The sequence below is a fragment of the Pectinophora gossypiella genome, chromosome 10, assembly GCF_024362695.1.
Source record: "Pectinophora gossypiella chromosome 10, ilPecGoss1.1, whole genome shotgun sequence".
In the NCBI taxonomy this organism is placed as follows: domain Eukaryota; kingdom Metazoa; phylum Arthropoda; class Insecta; order Lepidoptera; family Gelechiidae; genus Pectinophora; species Pectinophora gossypiella.
The window spans coordinates 4,312,359-4,337,826 of NC_065413.1; the positions used below are offsets into that span (position 1 = coordinate 4,312,359).

Genomic DNA, 25,468 nt, shown 5'->3' on the forward strand with positions numbered 1-25,468 from the left:
TAAGTACTTGTAATATTTAAACACAGTTTAGAGGGAAAGTTTAGACTTAGAGTTGTAATGAATTACGTCTTGAGGTTCTCTACAATGGTTCGTGTCTTGAAGATGTTGGTAGTTTCGCGGACATTTGTAATATATTTATTAGTTATTTTTGCATACGTGAGACGGAAAATGATTTTGATAAGTATGTTTTAACTAAATACTTTTCTCAAATGATCGATAACCTAGACGTTGTAGTGAGGTCGTGAATGCTGTAGTATGTATTTTATCTACTGTACTTATAGCAATATTAGGTGTACAGGCAAGCTGAACATTAAGACATATATTTACCAAGTATGTAAGTATTAGGTTTGATGTTACTAATGACGTCACGCATACAATTGTAATATGTATTAGATCAGTGCAATAAACACTCGTCACGGAGACGGACACTTTTACTTACTTAACCTAACATTCCACCCCGTGGCAACATAACCTAACAATTAACATTTCCTAACAAGAACAATTCAATGTAAGGGCGGCCTATATCTTTAGGCCCCCTATACACATCGTACTCATCGTTTTTACGTTCAAATTGTTTTGTCATCTCAAAGTTATTCTCCTAATTATATTTCGAACTCTAGTTACTTTTGTCAATTGCAGACGACTATACAGCTGTATCTACTACTAACTTAAAATTATGATTTTAATATAACTATAAAATCAATGAATGAAGTCTGAATTATAAGGTAGCAAGAAATACTTCCTGTAACGGACTTATTGCTCGGCAGCTTGCTATAATAGGTAATGAAACGAAGTACTTAATCAAATCAAAATCAAATCAAATAAACTTCATTGCACACTGTTGTTGCTCCATGCCCCCTCCGGTTGATTGAGGGGAGGCCTGTGCCCAGCAGTGGGACGTATATAGGCTGTTTATGTATGTTTATGTTATGTTATGCACACTGTTGTGTGCAAAACAAATTTTCACAAATGGATGATAGATACAAAAAAAGAAAAAAGCCCGAAAAAGAAGAGAAGATATAATAGAAAAGCCAAAATATAATGTAAAATATAACAGTAAGGGAGCACCGCAGAAAGTCAACAAGAAAAGAAAAAAAACGTATCAAAAGATAAAATGTTTATGTCCTTTGTATATGTCGTTGTGCAATAAAGTATTATTGATTGATTGATAAAATAAAAATGTCATTCCATGACAGGCCGGAGACCAGCCAGTCGCTGCCCAAATAAAGAGTCCGCGACACTTCCTGTACACTTCAGGATCGAATAGGCGTAAACTTGTGTGTTTGTATAAATAATTGTTGGACTGCAATCCTGCAGCCTGGTAATAAGTCTTAAAAACGGTAGGTACATAAACATTTATTATTTAAAAGCTGATGCTCTCAGATATTCTCAATCTAAGTTGTACAACTATGTCAGTTTGAAGATTGACTTTGCTCAGACCATTTACTTACCTGAGCGAGGTAATGAACAGAAACTTTAATTGAGTTCTAGTTGTGATTATAAGATCGTTCGGCGGTTTACTTTGAAATTTCCTTCTGTGGCTACTGTGATTGTGGTGGAGTCTTCCTCTTGTAATTAACGTCCTTCTATTCTACGTTTCATTTCGTTTTTTTCTATTTTGTATTGAAATGGAACTGGGCTGGACATGTTGCCCGAATGCTCGATGACCTCTGGACCGAAAAAGCTACAGAGTGGGTTCCTGCAAATGCTGCCAGACGTCGGGGAAAGCCAAGAAAAATATGGCGCGACGAGTTAGATCGCTTTTGGAAACGTTTGCAAGAACAAGCTGGGGACAGGGAAGAGTGGAAGAAGGGAAGAGAGGCTTTTGCCTTTGCGGTCGCTTCTGATACAACCGGACCTGTCAAATCTTCAGGTTAGGGGAATCTATGAGAAACGGGACAATGCTAGGGAGATGAAATAGATACAAGAGGCCTATGGCAAGAAACCAGCAACCCAAACAACCGAAACGATTCACAAACAAAACCACTTTAACTAATACTCGAACTAACAAATTCGTAACAAAACATCTTTATAATCGGAAATTGAACCTGTCACGAGGTGTGTAACATATCTCGTCTGTTGCGTAACAAGACAAGGCTTTTAGTTAGAACGAAAGAGATAACCCTCCCGAGGTGTTGTTTACGTTACGTGATCTCAACCGGATAGGTTTCCTCGCGAAAAAAATCGGATAAGAATCTTAAGTTCGGTACACACGAGTGTCGAACACGAGCATTTGACTATTGTAAATATTAACGCATTTTACCTGAACGATGACGACTGGTGGGGATGGGGGGGGGACCTCAAAAGTATGGGTTAAAAAGGCCACATCGTCACAAAAAATACTTTATGGTCCCTAGTTTGGTTAGGACATTACATCACCTGATTGTATAGTTTATCGATGTATTACGTTGCTATTTTATTAAAGTAACTAAGTCTGGTTATATTCCAGCATTGGTTCTTGTAATTCAAATTTATTTATTTATTTATTTAGGTACACATACAGTAATACATGTTATGAAACTTTTACAGACAGCATTATAAATAGAAAGACTTGGTATATAAAATATGCTTGCCAATTACATGCGTACACAGAATTCACCGTAAATGAAAACAAAGTATTTTAATACTAAACTATATAAATTATAAATTATTAACATTTTTTATGAACAATTTTAACAAAATAGATGTGGCAACACACTCTTACTGTGTTGTGTTAATATTCTCATGGAAATAAAGCTTGGGTGGTATGTTAAAGAAAGATACGAGCCAATATGGTAGGGTTTATGCAAAATACGCAAAGGTCTCTAACTAATGTCATTAACGGCCTCCGTGGTCCAGTAGTTGAGAGTTGGGCTCACGATCCGGATGCCCCAGGTTCGAAAATCACTGTGTGATCCCTAGTTTGGTTAGGAAATTACAGGCTGATCAACTGATTGTCCGACAGTAAGATGATACGTGCTTCGGAAGGCACGTTAAGCCGTTGGTCCCGGTTACTACTTACTGATTTAAGTACGTAGTCGTTACATGAGTCATGTCAGGGGCCTATGGCGGCTCAATAATGACCCTGACACCAGCATTGATGAGGTTGCTCCACCTCACAACCCACGCGATAGAAGAAGATTACATTACATAGTATCCCGAGTAATGAGAAAATAGGTAAGTACAGTAATTATCACGTAAAATCTGAACAGCGCATTTATATTATTTTTTTTGGGAACGTAGCATGGGAAGTCCGTCATTGATGATAGATTATAAAGTTCTTCGACACGTCCATACAGATCGTACAAAATGGATCGCCACGAATATTTGACAAACATGGCTAATATGGCTATACTTGTAGCATGTAAGTTACTTTTGGTTGTTAATTTCACTTATTTGTAGTACAATGTGTTTTCTCGGGAAGAGCTGAGTCTCCTGATACAGACTCCAATCACCTATAATAGTGTATTGGTTTTCTACAAACAAAGTATTATGTATTTTTTGTATTTGTATTTTGGCTATAGATTTTGTATTTTTTGTCACAAGACTTACATACAAACATATAGGTATACAAACTGACGCCAGTGTGTACCCGGATTTACTAAAAAAATGTGGATAAGGAGCCTTAGAGGGGAATAACCTTGTAGTAATGCGGAGAAAAATTAAGGCTGAACGGAAGTGACATTCGAAGGACAGTTGTTTAAGATTGTGTAAAAGAAGATTTCCGGTGAATTGTTTGTTGTTTGTGTAAAACTGGAAATAAATAAACCTCAGTAATAGAGTTGAAAATGTGTGATGAACATTTGTATTAAGATGGCGATTGTGGAAGGAATCAAGGAATCAGCACACTTCAGCGGCACTTCACAGCACAATCAAGAAACTCCTTCAAAAATTTGATAGCGGTGAAAATAATGCAATAGGTAATGTATATTTTTTTAAAGAACGTCTAGGGCCCTGTGCCGAGGTTTTTCTTGCAGCTTCTTTTCCCCGGCTATACAGATTGTGAGAAGCTGCATTAGTTTTAGGCGGATGTGACGTTCATTATGTAAAAATTGACGATTCAAAGTGTAACTATGTTACCTACTGAATAAAGATATTTTTGAATTTGAATTTGAATTCTGCGTTTTCATAGGCTACCCAGCTGCGCTAGATGTCCCATCTCTGTATAATATAATGGTTGCCTTTAACGCTAACACAAAACGCCTACAGGCAGCGTCCCTTTTTTGACGTGAATTATTGTAGATTTGCCGCAGATGGCATTACTGCTAACTGACAAATGGGGAGCGCTGAAGGCTCTCACTCGGTACAACGTTTAAGACAACCGGCCTGAGGGTGCCCAGTTGGGCGCGAACCTCGGCTCAGGGCGTCGTCTGAGAGGAAAAATATATGAAGGCAGCATCCCTAATCCTAAATTCTCATTCCATTCCCGACCTAAAATGTAACGATGATGTCCCGAATCTCAAATACCCGTTTTTAGTTCCTGGTCAATGGTTTGTGTCTGTTTAAACGATAATTTGATATATAATTTATTAAGTATTTCCTTACCTTCTTCCAAAGAAAGCTGGTCCCAAATGGCGACCTTGGTGCCAGCAGGGTCGCTCAGAGCCACGTAAGCCAATTCTCCTCTTACTAGTCGCAAGTCATGATCCAGCGCCAGAATCCAGAACGTTACTGAAAGAAAAAAAACATTTGAACATGGAACACGATAGGTACTGCCTCAGGCAGAAGTGCTGAGAGGATTATATTTGAAAGAATTTATTGACCCCTGTAGGGCGATAGCGATAAGCGCTGAATAAAGGATTTTAAATTAGGCGCGTAATGGGGGGTTTAGTGCAGAACCACAAGAAAGACCACTTGCAGCCACTTGATACACCACCAGCTCCAGAGCAGGGTTTCCCAAACTGTGGGTCGCGACCCACTAGCAGTAGGCCATACCTCGACCCACCAACCGACCGAGCCAGCGGCCAGTAACAAACTTTGTTTGTTATTTGAAAAGTCATTCATATTACTGACGGTTACATATTGGTGGCGATTTTTGCCTAACGGTTTAAATTGTCTCGAGTAGCTTATATTATATGAGTCGTACAGTCGTGAGCAATATTAAGTACCCACTTTAGAACCCTGTCGCACTATCCTATTTTTCATTTAATGAGACTTACGGTTTGATTTGTCAAAAAAGTCAATGTGACATGGTTTCAATGTGTATACATATTAGCACTCGTTACCGTACAGTATGTTGCCCAGATAGCTTAAATATTAAAACCCGACTACGGAAAAATCGCCTTCAAGAGAGCCTTCACCTCTCCCCATTTGTCCGACCAAGTAGTTAATGCCATCTGCGGCAAATCTACAATAAGTCACGTCAAAAAAAAAGGTGACGATTAAATTTGCCTAACGATTAAAATTGTCTCGAGTAACTTAAATAAACTCTAAAATTCTCTAAAAAAAAACCCCCAAATCTCTAAATTCTCTTAAATTTCTTTGAGTTAAATAGACCTTAAAAAACACCCCAGGGCCCAGAGACTATGATTTACGCTGAGTTAAGTCCTTTTATTCACGACACGCATTACTTTTTACGTAACGTTTCGTACTTATAACATTCACCCGGTTATTAGACACTCAAAAGAACAATAAAATTAACACGAAAGTATAACGTTCCAATTATTTTCCCGTTTAGTATTTACAAAATAAAATGGACAGTAAACTTGGCAATTTCAGAGATGCTTCATGAAACGTCAAGGCTGATATTAAGGAAGGTAAGTATCCTTCTAAATTAGAATTCACGACATACTTAAGGGAATGACCCGGCCATGTGTACACATTACACACATAATATATACGCAAATTGATATCACATTCTTAATGGCGAAAGAAAACATCGCGAGGAAGAAGTTTTTTTGATAAACGGCTATTTTAAATATTGAAAAAGCCTGAAAAAGTATTTTTCAAGCACACTATATAACGTAATTTGTATTGAGCTGTTCCTTGTATCAGGCTGGAAGGCCAGATAGCAGTCGCTTTTATAAAAAAATACTTATTTTTATTCAAGTTATAGACCCTAAATCGCGTGTCAAGGAAAATGCGTTTCGGTTGTATGCGACTTATCCTGTATCGGGCCGGCTTTCCCTGCGCGGATTGGAAGGTCAGACAGACAGTTTCTTATGTAAAAGTCTAGACCTGTCAAATCTTCAGGTTAGGTAAGCGGACCCTGTGAAAAACGGGAAAACGCAAGGGTTTTTTTGGTCCCTTAACTCGCTTGACCTATTTTAACAGAAGTTTATGGACAGACCGTCTGCTTAGCCGAATTTTACCGTCAAAGATATAAAGCAGACTCATAAAAAGTGACACAAAGCGGAAATTAATGGTAGCACACAAACATAAACACAGATATTACGTTGATACTCAATACTGGCTCACGACCGTCGTTATTATTGTATAACGTTTTCACGATGACAAATTTATTAAATAAAACAATAAGGATGCTTCCTTATTAAATAAAAAAAAAACTATTAATAGTTTTATTTCTCAAAATAATAGCGGAGTTCGTTGTCGAAACTTCCCAATAAGTAACTAAAGTATTGTGTTGGGAATGACTCGCAACTCCCTTTTGGCTTACTAGAGATTTTTTAAATATAATTATTATGTGTATGTAAATTTATTGTTAAGCATATATTTTAAATAAAAGCGTGAGTGTGAATGTGCGCGGGTGAGTGTGCTATGTGTGGGGATGCGTGAGAAGGTGAGTAGGTGTGTGGTGTACCTATGTGTAAGTAACAGGGAAATTATTATTTCTTTTTATTATCTACAAATTATACATTTATAGTAAGTAGCTACAAATGTAAACTTTAAACATAGAATAAGGAGTAATACTGCGCATAGAACGGCAACTCTACGCTCCCCACCAGTGTCTGATCTAACTTCACCCCGACCGACGACTTGGACATAGTCTTCAATCGTATAGTGACAGATGTCACTGTCACACACACAGATGTGCGTGTACGATAACCTCAGTGTGTGATATCTGTGTAAAACGAACGTTGTATGAAGTGTCCGGGGTGTGCTTTAACTTTCGAACCTCTTCGTTTATAACGTGTAAAGCAATTCAAGTGTAGGCTACTTAAATCCATGTCCTCGAAAATGAAACCATGCAATATGTGCGAGCGCCGACGGACGTCAGTCGTTCCCTCTTCGCCCGTCGCAACACATGTGCCACAGGCACAACTAATTATCGATTAACGTAAATGTAACCAATTCTGTTAAGTTATGTGTTGACAATATATCCGAACTTTCGTGAACTGAACTCTCTCGTTTCACTGAACTCCCTTCTTCTGAAAGGTGATATTAATTGGTGTTATAAACTAATAATACTAAAAATAAAAGACGTACTTACACAAGGAATCCAAACTAAGTGTAGGTACAAAAACTCGAATCGAACTGAATTCTAACAGTTGAAAGTTAATTTACGTCAGCTAAAACAGTTGGCTCGAATGTATGGCACTGCTTTGTAATTAATTACCGAGTACAAAGTTACTCGAAGTTCAAAGTTGTACAATAAAGAAAGTTTCGTTCTCGTGAAAAAGGGTAAAAGAACTAAAACCCAAATATATTAAGTAAGTTACTTTGTTTAGTTTTTACGAGATTTTTCTCGAGTTTCACTTTATAGCTAGTTTTGTTTTATCTTTCGATATGTTGTGTAGCTGCTCATCATAGAAATATCTTTTTCGAACATTTGTGTTCATCTTTAGAGAATACCTAATGACTCCAGAGGCACACAAACATTTCAGCCCTAAACATATACTACATTTTATTGATAGGGTACGGCTTAGAGGTGAACTGTAATACAAAGCGGTGGTAACAATAAATCTTACGCAGTGATACAGAACATGAAATGAAGCCTGAATAGACTCCAAATTCAAAAACAAGAGCATTGTGTTGCCTCACATTGTTTTCAATGAGGGACTTTCCAATCGGTGTTCCCCAAAAACACGATAGATGGCGTTGTTAAGTTTTTTCTTCTTTTAAACTTCTAATTGCATGGATAACAGACAAATTATGCATCTTTTATCTATGTTTTTGTGTATAAATGATGACCCTTTTTTACACGAAGGTACAATTACAACTTCCACCCATTATTATTCTGATCAAAATAAAGAGAAGCACCCACCTATAGGTAGCAACATCATTCTACACAAAATGTGATCCAAATATCAATCAACTGTTAGTTTTATATAATATGCTTCTGCCATTATATTATATTTTTGAATATGTACCACAGCAATGAGAAAATAGGTAATTATCACGTTAAAAGTGAAGAACTCCATCTATCGTGTGTTTGGGGAGCGTCGATTGGAAAGTCCTTCTTTACAGCAAAGTTCGTGCTAACATTATGATAAAGAACTTTGACAACTTCGTCACTTTTAAATTCACTCAATTTAAAAAGTAATAATTTTATTTTTATGCAAAGTGAAGTTACGCCACCTTTAAACAATAATGTCACGAAGTGACGCTAATGACAACTTCCAAGGTTACTCGAGTACTTACAACCTGTCTAGAGATTTCTACATGCACGAGCGAACTTTCCAAGTCCGTCTTTGCTTACAGTAGGTATATTATTATGTATATTGAAAAGTTCTGAGTTCGCGAGTTGCGAGGTTAAATTGAATTGGTTTAGAATTACTTTTTGAATTTATTATGGAGATGGTTTAAGTGGGTCACGACCTATTATAGCAAAAGAGAATTTAAGCGAATCTACAGTCATCAATCAGTCATACAGACAGTCATGCCTGCCTGATTATTGTGCAGGAATTCTAGCTCTAAATAGTTCATAGGCACTCTTCATACAAAACACCTCATTTTACACAGACACTACACATTGACGTTATTGTACACACGCATCTGTGTGTGTGATATCTGATGCCCGTATGATTGAAGACTAAAGTATTACCGAGGGGGAGGAGAGGGTAATCTCGACCAGCCGTTAATAGGGAACGGAGATTTGCCGTTTATACGTAGTATTATTCATTATTCTATGGTATTAGTACAAATTATTTTTTACGCATTTGAAGTAGGTCTCACACCCTTCCCCCACACGCTGTTAAAGGATATCTTGATAATGTCAGCTGTAATAGGGGCTGAGCTTAACTTGATTTTTTGCTCTGTAACTGTCTTAAATTTACCGAATGCAGTACCTTAATGATTTCCAGGTTCGTTACTTCAGGGGTAAGTGATAAATGCCATTTGAGGCAAATCTATTTCTTTTTGACGTGACTTTATTGGGATTTTGACCAACTTGGCCGGACACATTGGGAGCACTGACGGTTCTCAGCTCTTTAACACAACAGCCCTGACTTCGAGAGGATTTATATTTGAAAGAATAAAATCGACTCTAGTGGGCCGATAGCAATAAGCGCTGAATGAGGGAGACAAGTCTATTGTATCTATATTATATATTGCAATAGACAATTATCATCTTCTTCTTCTATCGTGCGGGTGGAGGTTGAGGTGGATTACCAACCCTTAGCCAAAGGCCCCTGACATAACTCATGTAACGACTACATACTTACATCAGTAAGAAGTAACCGGGACCAACGGATTAACGTGCCTTCCGAAGCACGGATCATCTTACTTTTGGACTATCAGGTGATCAGCCTATAGTGTCCTAATGAAACTAAGGATCACAAAGAGATTTGTCCCCACCGGGATTCGAACCCAGGACCTCCGGATGGTGAGCACAACGCTCAACTACTGGGCCACGGAGGCCGTTGGCAAGGATGATGATTGACACTTACTCGTCTCTCCAGGTCGGTAATGATGTCTGGCCGGTCGCACGATGACGTCCCTGACAGGACCCAAGAGGCGAATGACGCTGTGGCTCTTTGAAGTACAGTCGTCATTCCCTACGCACCCCACTGTGGTGTGGAGCGTGCAGTGCGTCGCCGGCGACGACGGAATCTTCAGAGGAATAATGCCGTAACCTGTAACAGAAGAAGACATGAAGTTAATTACACTTATGTAACAACGTACCGTGCATACAGGGTGTTAGTGACACAGTGAAAACTGAGTTTTAACTGAGTCATTATTCTGAGTTGATATCAAGTGAAATTTCCTGTCGAATAATTCATGTATATTTTTGTGCTGTCTTTTTTTATTATTTATAGTTACCAAATTGTGCCTTAAGCTGCATAGAATCCAAATTTAAATTAGAAGAATAAAAATGACAAATTATAAAAATCATCAATATAAGTAACATTAACATTGCACGTAGGTATTACGGCGCAACAGAAACTCAAAATCTTGATTCAACATTTTCGACAAGAAAAACACCTACTGTCGTTTTAGTACAATCGAATAGACAATCTATTTTTTTTCGCAACGGCAGCGGCGTCACTAACACCCTGTCTACACCCAATCCTTAGCCAGACAGGTAAGTACCCACATTCCATTTAAGATTGAATCTATAATAAATGTTTGAACTTGGAACACCTCCAAATGGAACTACGTCGATAATACTTCCATACCTGATGCTGTACTTCTAAAGATTCAAACCGTTATAATGTTATGAGCTACAAAAATGTATTAGTTCGATAAGTACCTTCAATCTTGTTTGATTACGAATTCTGTAAATGTGATTTATTAAAATATAAATAATGCAAGCTTCATCATCCTCCTGCCCTTATTCCACTCTAGGTGTGGTCGGCACAACATGTATTCCTCTTTCATTCATTTCAGTCAGTCGTCATCTCAGTACCTTTCACATACATAAACTGCTTATATACGTCCCACTGCTGGGCACAGGCCTCCCCTCAATCAACCGGAGGGGGTATATTTAATTTTTTCTAAAACAATACATATTGGCCTAGAACCAACGGAAGCCCGTGTTGCTCTATGCCTAGAAGATAATGCAAGATCAATATCTTAATATCTTTCTTTGTATGGCAAATACAATTATTTGCCATACAGACAATATAATGAGTAAAAACGTCAAAAATTGAGTTTTAAGAAAAAATAAATAATAATTAAAATGTAGATTTCTCACCTAGACAACAATAATAATTTTGTGATTCCAAATTTAATGTTGACTGAACTCTGTTTATAAGTTCTGTAGGTAATGTTTTGTAAATCTACAATAAGTCAAAAAAAAGAAAAAATCTCAAGTACAAAATTTCGCCAACACGTCATGTCGAATATTTAATTGATATTCACCCTCAACCACATACGAAAAGCTCACACAGTTTGAATTACATATCAAGACCTAAAGTTGCTAAACTACTTGACGAGTTTCAGACGAGTAAAACTGTTCAGCCAGATCCTTTTGATAACAAAAACGACACTGAAGTAACAGCGACTAGAAAGGAAATTCTCAAAGTTGTAACAACTCGCGTGCAATAGAAACTGGCCAGTGCGACCGTTCAAACTTTTACAACTTGTATGAAAGCTCCAGAATCTAAGAAAAGTTCTGCTGCTGGAGAAATAATACATACGCTGACTGTAAACTTTTAAAATAAAGAGATTTTGCTGCATTAAATTTTGTATGTAGTTCTAATCTTCGCTTCAAAATTAACAAAAACAATCTTACGAGCTGAAAATTACAAAATGATCGTGAAAATTGAGTAAGTAAACATTAAGAATTTTAGTTTCAATAAAATAAACTGAAAAAAAAGAAGAAATACCACAGTTTAAGTAGACCAGTGTACTTACTTGTTGATAATATAATTATAGGTACCTCTTTAACTAAAACAGTTTAATTTTTTCATTGTCATTCGTTCCTAAATATAATTCTAATATAAATATCATTCATTCCTATTTGAACAACCCGAAGTCTCGTTTTTACTATTTCAAAATATTTCATGAAACTTGTTTTCAAGTTAAGAACAAACAAAATACTTGAAGGCTTTCGTTAACGAGAAATGGAATGAAACAACTAGGGAAACATGAAAGAGAAACAATTCAAAGCATTACACGAAAACATTTATATAATCAAAATAGAAATTTCTGGAACATTACTTCGTAAAAGAGAAAGTTAAATAGGGAATGTAAAGCAAACTTGCCTATTGTTTACAGAATGTGAACATGACTAACACAGTGAAAAAAACCGTAGCTACTTTGCTTTCTTGCGCTAAAATGAGTTCTTTCCACAAATAATCTCAACTTTGTGATATCCATTTACTTAAGTACTTACTCTAACAGATTACAGTTTAAATGTTTTGTCTATGTTACAACTGGTGGATTTATTTCAATCGATAAGTTTGAAAGTATCTTGTACACTTTTATAGATTATACAGATTGTCGAATAAGCCTAAATAAACTACCTTTAACAAAATCTTCATAGGTACGTCTTGATTATCAGACCAACTGGTAAATGTCATCCGAATGGAATATTTATAAGTATTTAATATATTCTATGAAACTCAAAAATTTCAAAAGCGGTGGTTAGGTACCTTAGCAATTTGCAAACAAATACGACAACAAACGACTTTGGTCAAACTGACGATCGTCAAAGACCGCAGAACTCCATATCTCCAATACTAAGTAGTGCCAGGTGAAACAATTTACTGTAACCGTCCACTCTGACCTCAGGAAGATTGATGGTCCGCCAGGAGTGCGGTCGAATCTCGACAGACAGATCGCCCCGTCATCAAGTATTTGTCACTGAATTTGTCTCTTATGACGTTGAACTATGGCAAGTTCAAAATTTGGTTTTAGAGATCTCTATTGACTTAAATTAATGTTTTAAGAGCGTACACATAATGTTAATCTTTAAGTACAGATAGGATCGCTAATACATTACAGTGTTTTCTTTATAAAAAACATAAAAATAATTACATATTTATTAGTAATATGATGTACTTAAAGGAAGTTTGAATTCTCTGTCTTAGTTGTCCTACTAGCACGTAAAACTTGGCACAACAAAACACAGTTAAATAGCAGTCTTCACAAAAACATTAACCGTCGAAAATGCCATTACGTATCGCTTCTAAAACACCGCAAACAACACTGAAATATTCAGCAGACGTTACGGCTCACGAAACCTCCACATTGAAAATAAGTCTTGCGACCTGCAACGGAGACTTCTCTCGGAAGTCAAAACTACTTAAATCTCTTTCGCATCTAGAAGTCATGAATCTCCCTGGTTCGCTGGTATCAGTTCAAGCTTCAGTGAATTTAACAAAGATGCCTGCACTGGCTGTAGGGTCGCCAAATGCATTGCGTTTGTATTTTTATTGCACTTTATATTTCCTTTTTCTGAAAATTCGGTGTACTTAATTGCAAAAATATGCATTTTATAAATGTAATATAATATAAGGATTGTTAGAAAATTTGTTTTCAATACTTTCGTATAAGAAATTGTAACGCAAATATTGTTCTTAAAGAAAGACTAAGTAATTTGTAATAGTTACAATTTGATATCATTGAAGTTTACGATTTTCGGTACGGACCTCATTAAAACGTTAAAACATAAAATGTTACAACCAATTTATTTCGATTTTGTATCATATACAATACATTATTAACAAAAAAGTAAATAACGTGTTTTTCTTGTTCGGAATCGTTAGAGAGTTTTTACTTGTTGCTAGCACCAAGTTTATTGACAACAATATATTTGCCAACCCTAACCCCGGGTTTACCTGGGTATATTCGAGCAATCTTCTCCTTTATGACTGCCTTCCGCATCCTGTCACTACTACCTTAAAATTTATGCCGGGATTTGCTCTGATTTTAATTAGAAATACGATTCCCTCGCTTTTGCAGTATTGAGTTACATTGTGTTATTCGTATTTTACTCGTTCTGTAACGTTCTTTTTCACCACTGCTGCATTGTTTTGGTGTAGAATAATTTACTTACCTTTACTGTTTGCTAACTGTAGTTTCTATTTAGCCTTTAAGTTAAATTATTTCGGAACCTTGAATATGTAATACTACCGTTGTCCCAAGAATAAAAACAATTGAATAGTAGTTGCCTATTCAAGAATTTACTAAGAAAACGTCTATCTTGGAACACATATTCACTTATTACCTAGCATTACTTAAAGGCAAACAATGGTACTTGCATCAACCGTTTCAGAATTTGCATCTTTCACGATTCTATTTGACAGGTCCGATTTTTTTACAGAAGCGTCTGCCCTAACAATTCTTACCATCTCATTTGTAAAAGGCCTTATTTCTGACAATTCCGAGTCGACAAAAGACGCGGTGTCGCACAAGATTGGCGTTGTTTGGCGTGAAACAATGAGTCAGTGTCTAATCCTTGTGAGAGCAAGGGTAATTTGATTACAGGGAGAGACGGTTCTATACCACGGCATGATGTCATTGCGATTTTCAAGGTTCAAGAGGGTGAAGAATTTTAGCTCAACGTTTTGTAAGACGAAGGTAGTATTGTTGAATCGAGGTTTTAATACTTAATTTATTGAGCAGACTAAACATAGGTTGACACAAAATTGAAAATAGGAACAAGAAAATTAAATCATCTTTATATAAAACTTAATATAAGACAATAACACGATATTAATATCCATGAAGAAGAGCTTTAATTTACTTGCTTCTTAAAATTAGCACCTTTTAATACTCTTTTTTAACAAGAAAATATATATTTTCTTATAAATATTTTCTTATAATAGAAAATATTTATTTTCTTGTTCAGTGATAAATAATAATTAGAATATAATATATTTTATCAAGACTGTCTTATAGGCGAGTAGGTATAAAGTTGCTTAAGTCCTTAGTAGATGTTAGTAACTAATCCACGAGTCTATTGTAGAAGTAGAAAAAGTCATTTAAAGAAAATCTGTGGTTTATAGAGCGCTCACGAGAATAGTCCCTTCCCTTATCACCAGAAAATATAGGACAAAACGCCCCTTCATTTCAAAGTTATGAAATTCAAGATTCATAGCTAAGAAATGTAAAATTGTAATTATTTCGGTTTAAATTCGAAAATGGATGAAGAAGCTTTTGATAAAACTTGCAAACGACATGACATGTATGTCGACATGTATACGACAGTTTAACTTATTTATATTGTACTTAAAGGCCACATTCAAGCAAAAAAAAATGTTGATTTTTAGATAAGCTTTGCAATATTCTTTTTATTTTAAGTATCTATCCCGCGTTCTATTTGTTTATTACTCCATACTAGTTGAAGGACAATGTAAATATTTACACAAAACAAATGATCAAAACATTTTTTTCCAATAAACATGACTTTCTCTCTCTTTATTTAAGCCCGCAAAATCCTTCACCTCATGATACGACATGACCTGCATTACACTTTTCTTTTGTTTCATAAATGTTCTCCTAGGACTGCCCTTTCTTCTCTTTCTTTAATTTTTTCCTTCTATGATGTATTTTTATAAACGAATCATGTCCTACGTCTCCGGGTCTCTATAGTTTTTTATTATGGTTCTAAATAAACACAACACATACCTAAATTCCTCAATACTAGACTACGGCACGCGGAAGATCAAATATTAATTTCCTCCTCAAAGGGTTCACTAAAATTTATTTTGTAGTCCAACAAAGGGAAGACTAATTGAGTGTTGCTCTAATAGGATTTCCATTTCATAAATAAGGATTATTACGTTCAGAAGATTGTTACCTCGCCAGAGGGGTGAAGTTATTGAAGGATACCTATTGAATTTCAATATAATTATCACGTCCAGTACTCAATTTAGACCTATTGAGTTGGCTTAGATAAGACAGATAAGATTTATTTGTGGTAAATACAAGATAGGATGGAAGGAATTTGTCTGATTGATATTTCCCCCGTCTTTTGAAAAGTTTGAAGAAACAAGATAAGAAAATAGGCCAGTTTCATTTGGCAATTATTTATAAGCATCAACCGTTCAAAACGATTTTTGGTGTTACCCAATTACAATTGGTAGAAGATCCTAAAACAAAGATACAGTTAGTATAACTTTGCTTATAATTTCAGTGTGTTTTTATGTGTATGACTTACTATATTTGAATGTAAGTAGAGATAGATAATCTCTAATCACTAATATGACTTCCCTCTCGTTCACAATTATGCGTCTTAGGATTTAAATTGCAATTAATAAAGCTGTTATTGTATTGTTGTTGTGTTATTGTGTTGTTGTTGTCACTGAGTTGTTGTTGTTGTTGTGTTGTTGTTGTGTTGTTGTTGTTATTGTGTTGGTTGTGTAGTTGTCATTGTGTTGTAGTTGTCTTATGACTTGTAGCTTTGCCTACTTAAGTTAGATTTATGAATGCGAGTTCTATTTTTAAAAATGTACGTGTGTTAATAGATGTTTTAGAAAAAGAAATCCGTACTTAAAAACAGAATTAAATAATTTTTTGTTAGTGCTTTGGTTGATTTGAGCAGTTCTTCCGCTGCCAATGTAAAATATAATATTATTATTTCGATTCACCACATTTACGAATGAAACACAAATGAGTTTTCCACCAATACATGTTTCACATTGGCTAGTTAATTAAAAACATACTCAACTTGGCGTTGTCACACATAAATGAATCAAAGAGTAGTACTTAATTAAATATCTGTAGATACAATTAATTGGTACAAACAAAGTGAATACTATGAAAATGGTGGTTGTAATAAACTGAACAAAAAACATATAATTGGGGCTTTACTTCGTATGTACATACATACATAAACTCACGCCTATATCCCACCGGGGTATTCCATTTGCTTCGTTCCTGACACACTTCTCTTGCTTACTCCTCAATCATCAATCGTTTCATACACGCACGCCGGTTCAGATCGTACTGAACCTTTTCTAAGGACATTGAATGTTATGAAGAAATAATATGAGAAACCACAAGTTATTTTGAATATGGAAAATGTAATTCATTTTTGAACATGGACTGCTATGCGAAACATTCTACAATGGATTTTCAGAGTTTTTATCGGTTATAATGATGTTTTATATTTGTTATCAAATTTAATAAAAAAACCAAGAATATTTATTTTATTCTTCAAAATAGAACGTCAAAAATTTACATTATTAGCTAATAATTAGGGATTCAACTCTGGACGACAGTCCCTCCACAACTCCTATTTAGATACAAGCCGCAATATATTTCCACGTTTTCATAATCCTACCACCGAAAGAGACGTGTCAAACAAGCCAGGCACGTCCCTCTAAATATATTTTCCCCTTCGGAATAAATTAGGGAAGTATTTGCGGAGTCCTTGATTTCTTGTGGTTTCCCCATACATTTGTTTGTGTGACGTGAAAAGGAGGAAAAGGACGGTAATAAAACAAAATGAAACTTGACCATTTTTTGTCTAATCCCTTGGTGTGTAGAGTCATAACTTTATAAGTCACTAGCGCCAGCGGCATGGGTCCCGCGACAAGGTCTACGCGAATTATAACGAAGGCTTCCACCAAGAGCCGTACTACGTTTATCCACGTATCATTTGCTATACGATCCCGATGACCCGATTACTCTAGCCATAGAGGCAGCCAATCAGCTCGCGACACCAAACATTTCAGGACGCCGATACCGACCCAGCCAGCGTGGTCGACGACTTCCCTCAATCAGCGCTTGTCGCTATCGACCCACTAGGTTCGATTAATTCTTTCAAATATTTTTCCTCTCAGTTGACGCCCTGAGCGCTCCCCATTTATCCGGCCAAGTAGTTAATGCCATCTGAGGCAAATCTACAATAAGTTACGTCAAAAAAAAGCTACGTCTAATTAGTCAAAGCCCTACGCTATATAATTGCGCTTACGCTTGTGCAGAAGACAACTCTTAGGTGGTTACATTTAGTCGAGTATACACACATCCTATACGTGCCACTGTTGGGCACAGGCCGCTTTCAATCAACCAAAGGGACTATGGAGCTTACTCCACCACGCTGCTTCACTACGTGATGATGGAGGTAAACACCTCCATTATCCTTAAAAACTATGGCTAATAGCCGGGACCAACGGCTTAACATGCCTTCCGAAGCACAGGATCATTTTACTTTCGGACAATCAGGTGATCAGCCTTTATTTTAGTCGTTTGTATATGTTCTTGTGCAATAAAATATAATTGATTGATTGATTGATGTCCTAACCAAATTAGGGATCACAAGGTGATTTTTGTGATATGTCCCCACCGAGATTCGAACCTGGGACCTTCAGATCGTGAGCCCAACGCTCAACCTAGACCACTATTGCGATGCTCATTACAGGAGCTGGTCACGGCAGCAAAATCTGCTTCAAATCTGTTTTCGTGTCATTTAATTAGAAAAGTATCCATTGACGCGTTTCAGTTAATTCAATTTGAACTTCAACCGGTAGCGAACGAATTCAATTTCGTACACGTACCGCGACGCTTGACAATTCTGTGAACTGAAGGAAAATATAAAGGTGAGTAAGATAATAAACACCTCTACAAACCCGCAGTGGAGCAGAGTGGAGTATGCTCCATACCCCCTCCTGTTGATTGAAGGGAGGCCTGTGCCCAGCAGTGGGACGTATATAGGCTGTTTATGTTGAGATATTTCATGATGAATGAGTTACGAGTAAAGAAGAAGGTACAAAAGAGTACTACTAAGAAGAGAACTAAACAAATAGAGATAAAAGAAAAGATTTTTTATTTATTAAGTAATACTACATCATATATATAAAACATTATCAACGAAAAGTAGGAGTAATGAAACTGTGTTAAAAAATTCGTGTTAGCCCTATTCGGAGAACGCGTGACTCACATCGTAGTATCACAGATTCAAATCCTGGCTCAGGCTCTAAACCACTGAGTTGGACTTTTTGAATTCGTATTTGGATCATAATATTGATATCACATCATGTGTTTGTGAATAAGTTGGACTCCAAATTCAAATTGTCAAATAAAAATGCGATTTGGTTCAAAACTATATGCAAGACTGGTTACGGCACCTTTATAAAAAAATATATTTTAAGTTTTGAAACTAAAACCTGACTACGGAAAAATCACGCACTAAAAAGTATGAAACAAGAAAATAGGTATTGGCATACGACCACGGCTATCCTTTGTACATCACCATTCGGAATAATTTCAGAGAAAATTATTTTTAACTATTTTCTTGTTACATATTTTTCGGAGTGTGATTTTTCCGTATTCTTCTACTTCTTCTGGGGTCTTATTTATTAAGATAACGTGATTTCATTATGTATTTATGCAAGATTTGGAAATAAAACTTATCCGGAATTCAACGTAATTATCGAGTAAGTACTTAAATAAAAATAAAACATAAAATCAATTAATTTCAGGCACGTAACCCATATTTACATTAGAAATTATAAAATTAAAATTTAAAACTAAAATTCCAAAGTCAATTAAATAGTAAAATTAAATTGAAATTTAAATTACAATAAGTTAAATACAAGCAAATCCGCTACACACAAAGAAATCAGTTTTGTCGTCCTGTATTTATGTCCTCTAGAAGGCGCCATATTTAATTTAACGTGACGTCACATAGCCTTTAACCACCGCACAATTAAAACGCTTCTAGTGACACCTTACTTGTTAAATTCTGACCGGTAGTTTAGAAGTTAGGTGGAAACAGACGTGCATAGACACATACATACAGTCATGAGCAATATAATGTACCCACTTTAGGACTCTGTCGCACTAATATAAAAAAAAAATTCAAAAAAAGCAAAATTATTTTTTTCATTTCACTGAACCAATCTAGGGATTTGTTCAATTCACTAGATTTGTTTAGGGAAAAGATAAAATCGTGTTGTTATTTTAACATCCTCCGTGATTTGATCAAATCCCTTAGGGAATTGATCAAATCCCCGTTTTTATCATAGCCCTGCGACATATACATATTAATGCTCGTGACCGTACATAACAGTCAAATACACAACGCTCCTTTTTGCTTCGCCGCAGTCGGGTAAAAACACTGCTAAAGAAGACAAAATTGTAATAGTTACCAAGCGATAAAAACACTTACGTCGCCACTCAACTCTATTTCCGCCACGATGAGTATTTCAGATCTATTGTGAGTTCAAACTCTTCAAACCCGGAGGTTAGGATTCTATTACTGAGCTCATTCAATTTGCACAGCCAATGTGAATTAACTCGAATGAAGGCACACGTGGGCCCGTTTAATTATATTTGTCAAACGTAACGTCTAATGCCTTATTCTGAAAATTTGCAGGCTTTTTGGAGTGGGTTTGATTAACAAGAAGAGGTATTGAGCTTCTACCACGTAGTATTATTATTCCATATTCTATTCTTCTACGCTAGCATTAAAGTGATTAAAAGCATAGGTTCAGCTGTATTTGGTTACTACTGTTGGCTATTATCACGGTTAATTTTATCCTTTATTTCTTTTAAATTAAGTCACACCACGGACACTTGTCTTCATACAATTCACCTCGTTTTACACTACACATTGACGTTATCACATACGCGAATCTGTGTGTGTGACGTCTGAAGCCCATACAATTGAAGACTAAAGTAAGACCGAGGGGGATTTTGGTGAGATAAACCTAGCTCAGCCGCTACGCCGCTACGCCGCTATGCCGCTACGTCGCTACGCCGCGTAGTGTTAATCCTTAGGTTAAATGTTTAAAACTTGATTTTACTTTGAAAAATATATAGGTAAATGTTCACATATTAGTCTAGCGTCTGTTCGCGTTGTTGATTACGTTGCGTTGCAGCAAAAACTTAAAATCTTAGTTAAACATTTCCGACAAATAACACCTACCGTCGTTTTTAGTACAAATAGGTAGACGTTCAAATTTTTTCGTTACGGTGTCACTAACACCATGCCATCATCAATTTAAGAGCCACGCTCTTATCCTCTTGTCAGTGTAGCATTTTCATATTATTGACTCACTTTGAGTAGAACTACGTTATTTAACAAGTTGTTTCAGATTTATTAACCCCTTCATAACGGAAGGCAGAGCCAGCGTAAAGTTAGGTATAGAATGTAAAGTTATTCAAAAGGTTACAAAAGGCATTCACGGAACTTTGCGGCTTTGGGTTTCCCAAATATGCAGACGCGGGATTATATCCATTCGCAGGGTAACAGGGTTTATTTTCAAATATTACTCGTACCTAAATACTTCGTATCAAATAGAACGTCTCATTCAAGGGCCTAACTTGGCTAACCAAGTTTCAAACGATTATGACAGTCGACAGTACACTTTTACCGTTTATTTTCTTAGTAATTTGCAAATTGGCTAAGATCGAAGTACTTAGTAAGATTATATTTCAATATAGATTAAGTTTTACAATGATATCAATGCCCGACACAAACTGTCAAAGTGAAAAGCCAGTGCTGTGATGTTCATTAGCGTAGTGATGTATCAGTCGAGATTCAACCGATCGCTTTTGTTTTATCTAAGATTTTTTACTATAGAAAGTTTCCAACTCACTCCATTAAGTAGAATATTCTCACAAGATAAATTAAACTATTACAAAACTTCTTTGGTTACTAATTAATTTCACTGAAAAAAGTGATTTCATTATTACCACAATGGAATCAGAATTACGTTCGAATTTTAAAAAATGTGTTTGAATCAAAATAACCTTTCACTTTTTTCGTTGTTTCGTTTCTATTTATTCCAATTATGATCAAATAGGTACCATCTCTTTGAAAACGTAAATACTTAAATTAAAAAGCCCAAAAAACAAACAAGGCAAAACCGAAAATTAATTAGTAAAATTACAGTTTACAAAACTCAATTTGCTAAATAAATGTTGCTAATAACGTTTCAAATAAAACACGAACTACTAAATCCTGTACATAAATCTGTTAAATCGCTTCGCAGCGGAAAAAAAGTTGAAATTCCTTTTCGAAGGAAGTGTTTACGTCGTTCTAGATTAATTGTCCGATTTATCAACGAACTTGCGCGATTCGTATAACAGTTTACGTTCTGTAGGTGCCTACTTCTATGTACTCGTATATTGTACAGTTCAAGTAGAGGGTGGGGATACAGATAAGGAAAACATTTGATTTGCATAGTCACTATTCAGTATCTGACAGATACCTACACAGTGATCTTACAAGTCTTTAAAATACCTCGACTTGTTTCGCATACCCTAATAGGGCTATAGAGGCCCAGTAGTTCAGCGCTGGGGTCACCATTTAGAGGTCCCGAGTTTGAATCCCGATGGGGACATGTCACAAAAATCACTCTCTGATCCCTAATTCGGTTAGGACATTACAGGATTGTCCGAAAGTAATTTTATCTGTTCCGTTACTGCTTACAAATGTAAGTAAGTAGTCGTTACATGAGCCATACCAACAGCCTTTGGTGGCTCAATGATAACCCTGATAAGTCGAAGACGACATCTCACATACTCTATAGATACCTATATTGCCCAAATATTCAAATTTAAACTTAAACTTTCATTGCGTTTTAAATAGAGATCATAAATTGTAACGTTGGGTCATTCGGGTACCAAGCCTGGGTTTAAATTTTCTTAATAACTGGGTAATATTCATGAAACCGCTATGACGGTCGGTATGTATGCAGATCGTTATGCTAATCAGCCCTTCTTGATGTTGCTGAATCTTAAATTGGACTTATTGCGTTGTTTTATACTAGAGTTCTATTTTTAAATGCAAAGAAAAACTAAATAGTAAAAATGGTTGTTTCAATAAGTTACGGCGTTGTTCAATGAGTTGTTCAATAAGACGGCCTCCGTGGTCCAGGTGAGCGTTGAGCGTTGCGATCACGATCCGGAGGTCCCGAGTTCAAATCCCGATGGGGAAAAATCACAAAAATCACTTTGTGACGCCTAGCTTGGTTAGACCATTACAGATCCGTGCTCCGGAAGGCACGTTAAACCGTTGGTCCCGGCTACTACTTACTGATGTAAGAACGTAGTCGTTACATGAGTCATGTCAGGCGGTTCAGTAATAACCCTGACACGACGGTTGATGGGGATGGTAATCCACCTCACAACCCACACGATAGAAGAAGAAGAATAAGTTAAGATGGTTATGGTTTTAATACTTCCTTTTTTGAAACATTAATCTAATATAATGTTTTACACTTCACTGGAGCAGCGTGGTGGAGGATAGTCCATACCCAGATGGACTTATATATAGGATGTTAATATAATGTTCATTTTCAACATTGTTTCACTTTTAATAGTATCATATTTGGTTTAACATAAGTTCACGACTTTATCTTAATTGGGGTAGTCAGAGGTACATCCATCGCAAGATGAACTAAGTACGGTCACGAGTATTAATACGTATACACTTTGGTACCATGTCACATTAACTTTTTTGACAAATTGAACTGTAAGTCTCACTAAATGTCAAAATATGTTAGTGCGACAGAGTCCTAATGTGGGTACTAATGTACCAATATAATAATGTACTAATGTACTAATGTACTAATGTAGCAATATAATTATTGCTCATGACTGTACCCATATCTCACCGAGCTATCTGTTAGACCAACGTGAGAGATGGTGAGCCGTATCGCCGTCGATAATGGTCGAGGCTACACTATAGTCAAAGGGTAGTCAGAGGTACAGCCATCGCAAGATGAACTGGACAATTCTTAAAAATCCGTAATCTTCTTCTTTTACTTCTCTTGTTTAGGTTGTGAGACCAATGATCGGCCTCAACCCTGGTATCAGGGTTACTATTGACCTGCTTGAGACCAGATATGGCTCACGTAACGACTACATACTTACTAGGAAAATAGTACTTTATCTGTATTAGGAAAAATCCTTATTAATATATTAGTTGTTGTGTTCTGTAGCCTTTCTTCAAAGGACTTGACGAGATTTTTTATCTTTTATTTTTATCGCTACTAATAGGCCAATGAGGCTATGTTTACCAAAAACAATATAGATGGCGTTGTACAGCTTAAACGGGATAGTTACCTATTTTATCATTACTCGGGTACATTATTTGGATCATATTATGTACCTATAGAGTAGATTATGTACCGATGGCCGATGGGGCGGAAAGGTTCTGGAGTGGCGACCACGTGTCGGACGACGCTCAGTGGGTAGGCCCGCTACAAGGTGGACCGACGATCTGGTGAAGGTCGCGGGAAGCCGCTGGATGCGGGCAGCGCAGGACCGATCGTCGTGGAGATCCTTGGGGGAGGCCTATGCCCAGCAGTGGGCGTCATACGGCTGATGATGATGATGATGATGTACCTATAGAATTATGTTTGCTACCTATACTGCTTCTCGTATTTTGATCAAAATAATAATTGGTGAAAGATGTAATAGTGCTTAAACGTAATAAAAAGGGTCATCATTTATACCCAAAATCCATAATATCCATAAACGAAGGAAAATCTGTACAGCGCAGCTATATTGTTTTTGAGAAATACAGCCTGGAAAAAAGAAAAAGTATACTTACTCTTATATCAGTCGATGTTCAAGTTGCCAATATTAACAATCCATCAACTTAGAGTGCGGTACTTAGCGATCTATCCTTGACACGTCTCAGGAGATACATCTACCGATACGACGAGAAAATCCATCAATTACTTATAACGCTTTGTTTTGACGCGATTGAGTACGATTCTATGTTTTTGCCTTGAGATATAGGTACTTATACCTATTCTTATAAAATGTTTTTCATTTAAATATGACGTAGACGATGTATCCATCTTTCTAACGTTCATAAGTGTCATTTAAACTGTAATTTCCATCTAGTCAAAATTATTTACTTTTTACTAAACATTAAAGCACGTTACTATGGAATTCGTATGAAAAAGCAACCTGTGACGTCATAATAAGTTTTATTAATTTTAAGTCATTTTTCTTTGTTCAAATTCATAAATAATTTAAACAGAAAAGAAAACGTTTTTTGACACTTTTAGATATTATCTGTCTTTTCTTAGTAATCAGAATTTCTTAAGATTAAGAAGACCTAGGAAACTACCCTATCAAGAGGATTTGGATAAGAATATTACAAACAACGATACAAGAAGACGAAGAGGAAGACCTAGAAGGACTGACCAAATTAGAGATGTCCTTTGGAGAGGTTTAGTTCGATCGATTCTCGGAACCGTCGTGCGTGTATGAAACGATTGATGAATGTGGAGGACGCAAGTGTGTCAAGGTCGAAGCAAATGGAATTCCATAGTGTCTGCTTACCCCAGTGGGAAATTGGCGTGAGTTTATGTTTATATGTACGATGCAAGATTTTATAAATATGTTTAACAGATTTGCCTCAGATGGTATTAACTAGTACTTGGTCGGATATTTTTTTTTGTTGGTCCCGGCTGCATTAGCAGTCGTTAATAACCATCAATCCGCACTGGGCCCGCGTGATGGTTTAAGGCCCGATCTCCCTATCCATCCATAGGGAAGGCCCGTGCCCCAGCAGTGGGGACGTTAATGGGCTGATGATGATGATGGTCGGATAATAACAGGTATTTAATGATTTTTCTCTCGTGAGGGCTATGAGTTAAATGACTGACCTCATCACCCAACTAATAGATAATTAAGCTACAAATAAATAATTAATCTATGGATGCGCAACTGAAACGGAGACTGATAAGGTATAAAAAAAATTCGTCTGTTTAAAACCGCCCGAATCTGA

At 36.3% G+C, this 25,468-nt stretch overlaps 1 protein-coding gene across 1 annotated transcript in view; it reads right to left on the reverse strand.

Moving 5' to 3' along the window:
- LOC126370370 (C3 and PZP-like alpha-2-macroglobulin domain-containing protein 8) overlaps positions 1 to 25,468 on the reverse strand; it is a 170,867-nt gene that overhangs the window by 99,057 nt on the left and 46,342 nt on the right. Inside the window, exons 4-5 of the mRNA XM_050015208.1 lie at positions 9,768 to 9,953; positions 4,525 to 4,650 (exon numbers count right to left, since the gene is read on the reverse strand). Of these exons, the coding sequence (XP_049871165.1) occupies positions 4,525 to 4,650; positions 9,768 to 9,953 (312 nt within the window). The remainder of the gene's footprint in view (positions 1 to 4,524; positions 4,651 to 9,767; positions 9,954 to 25,468) is intronic.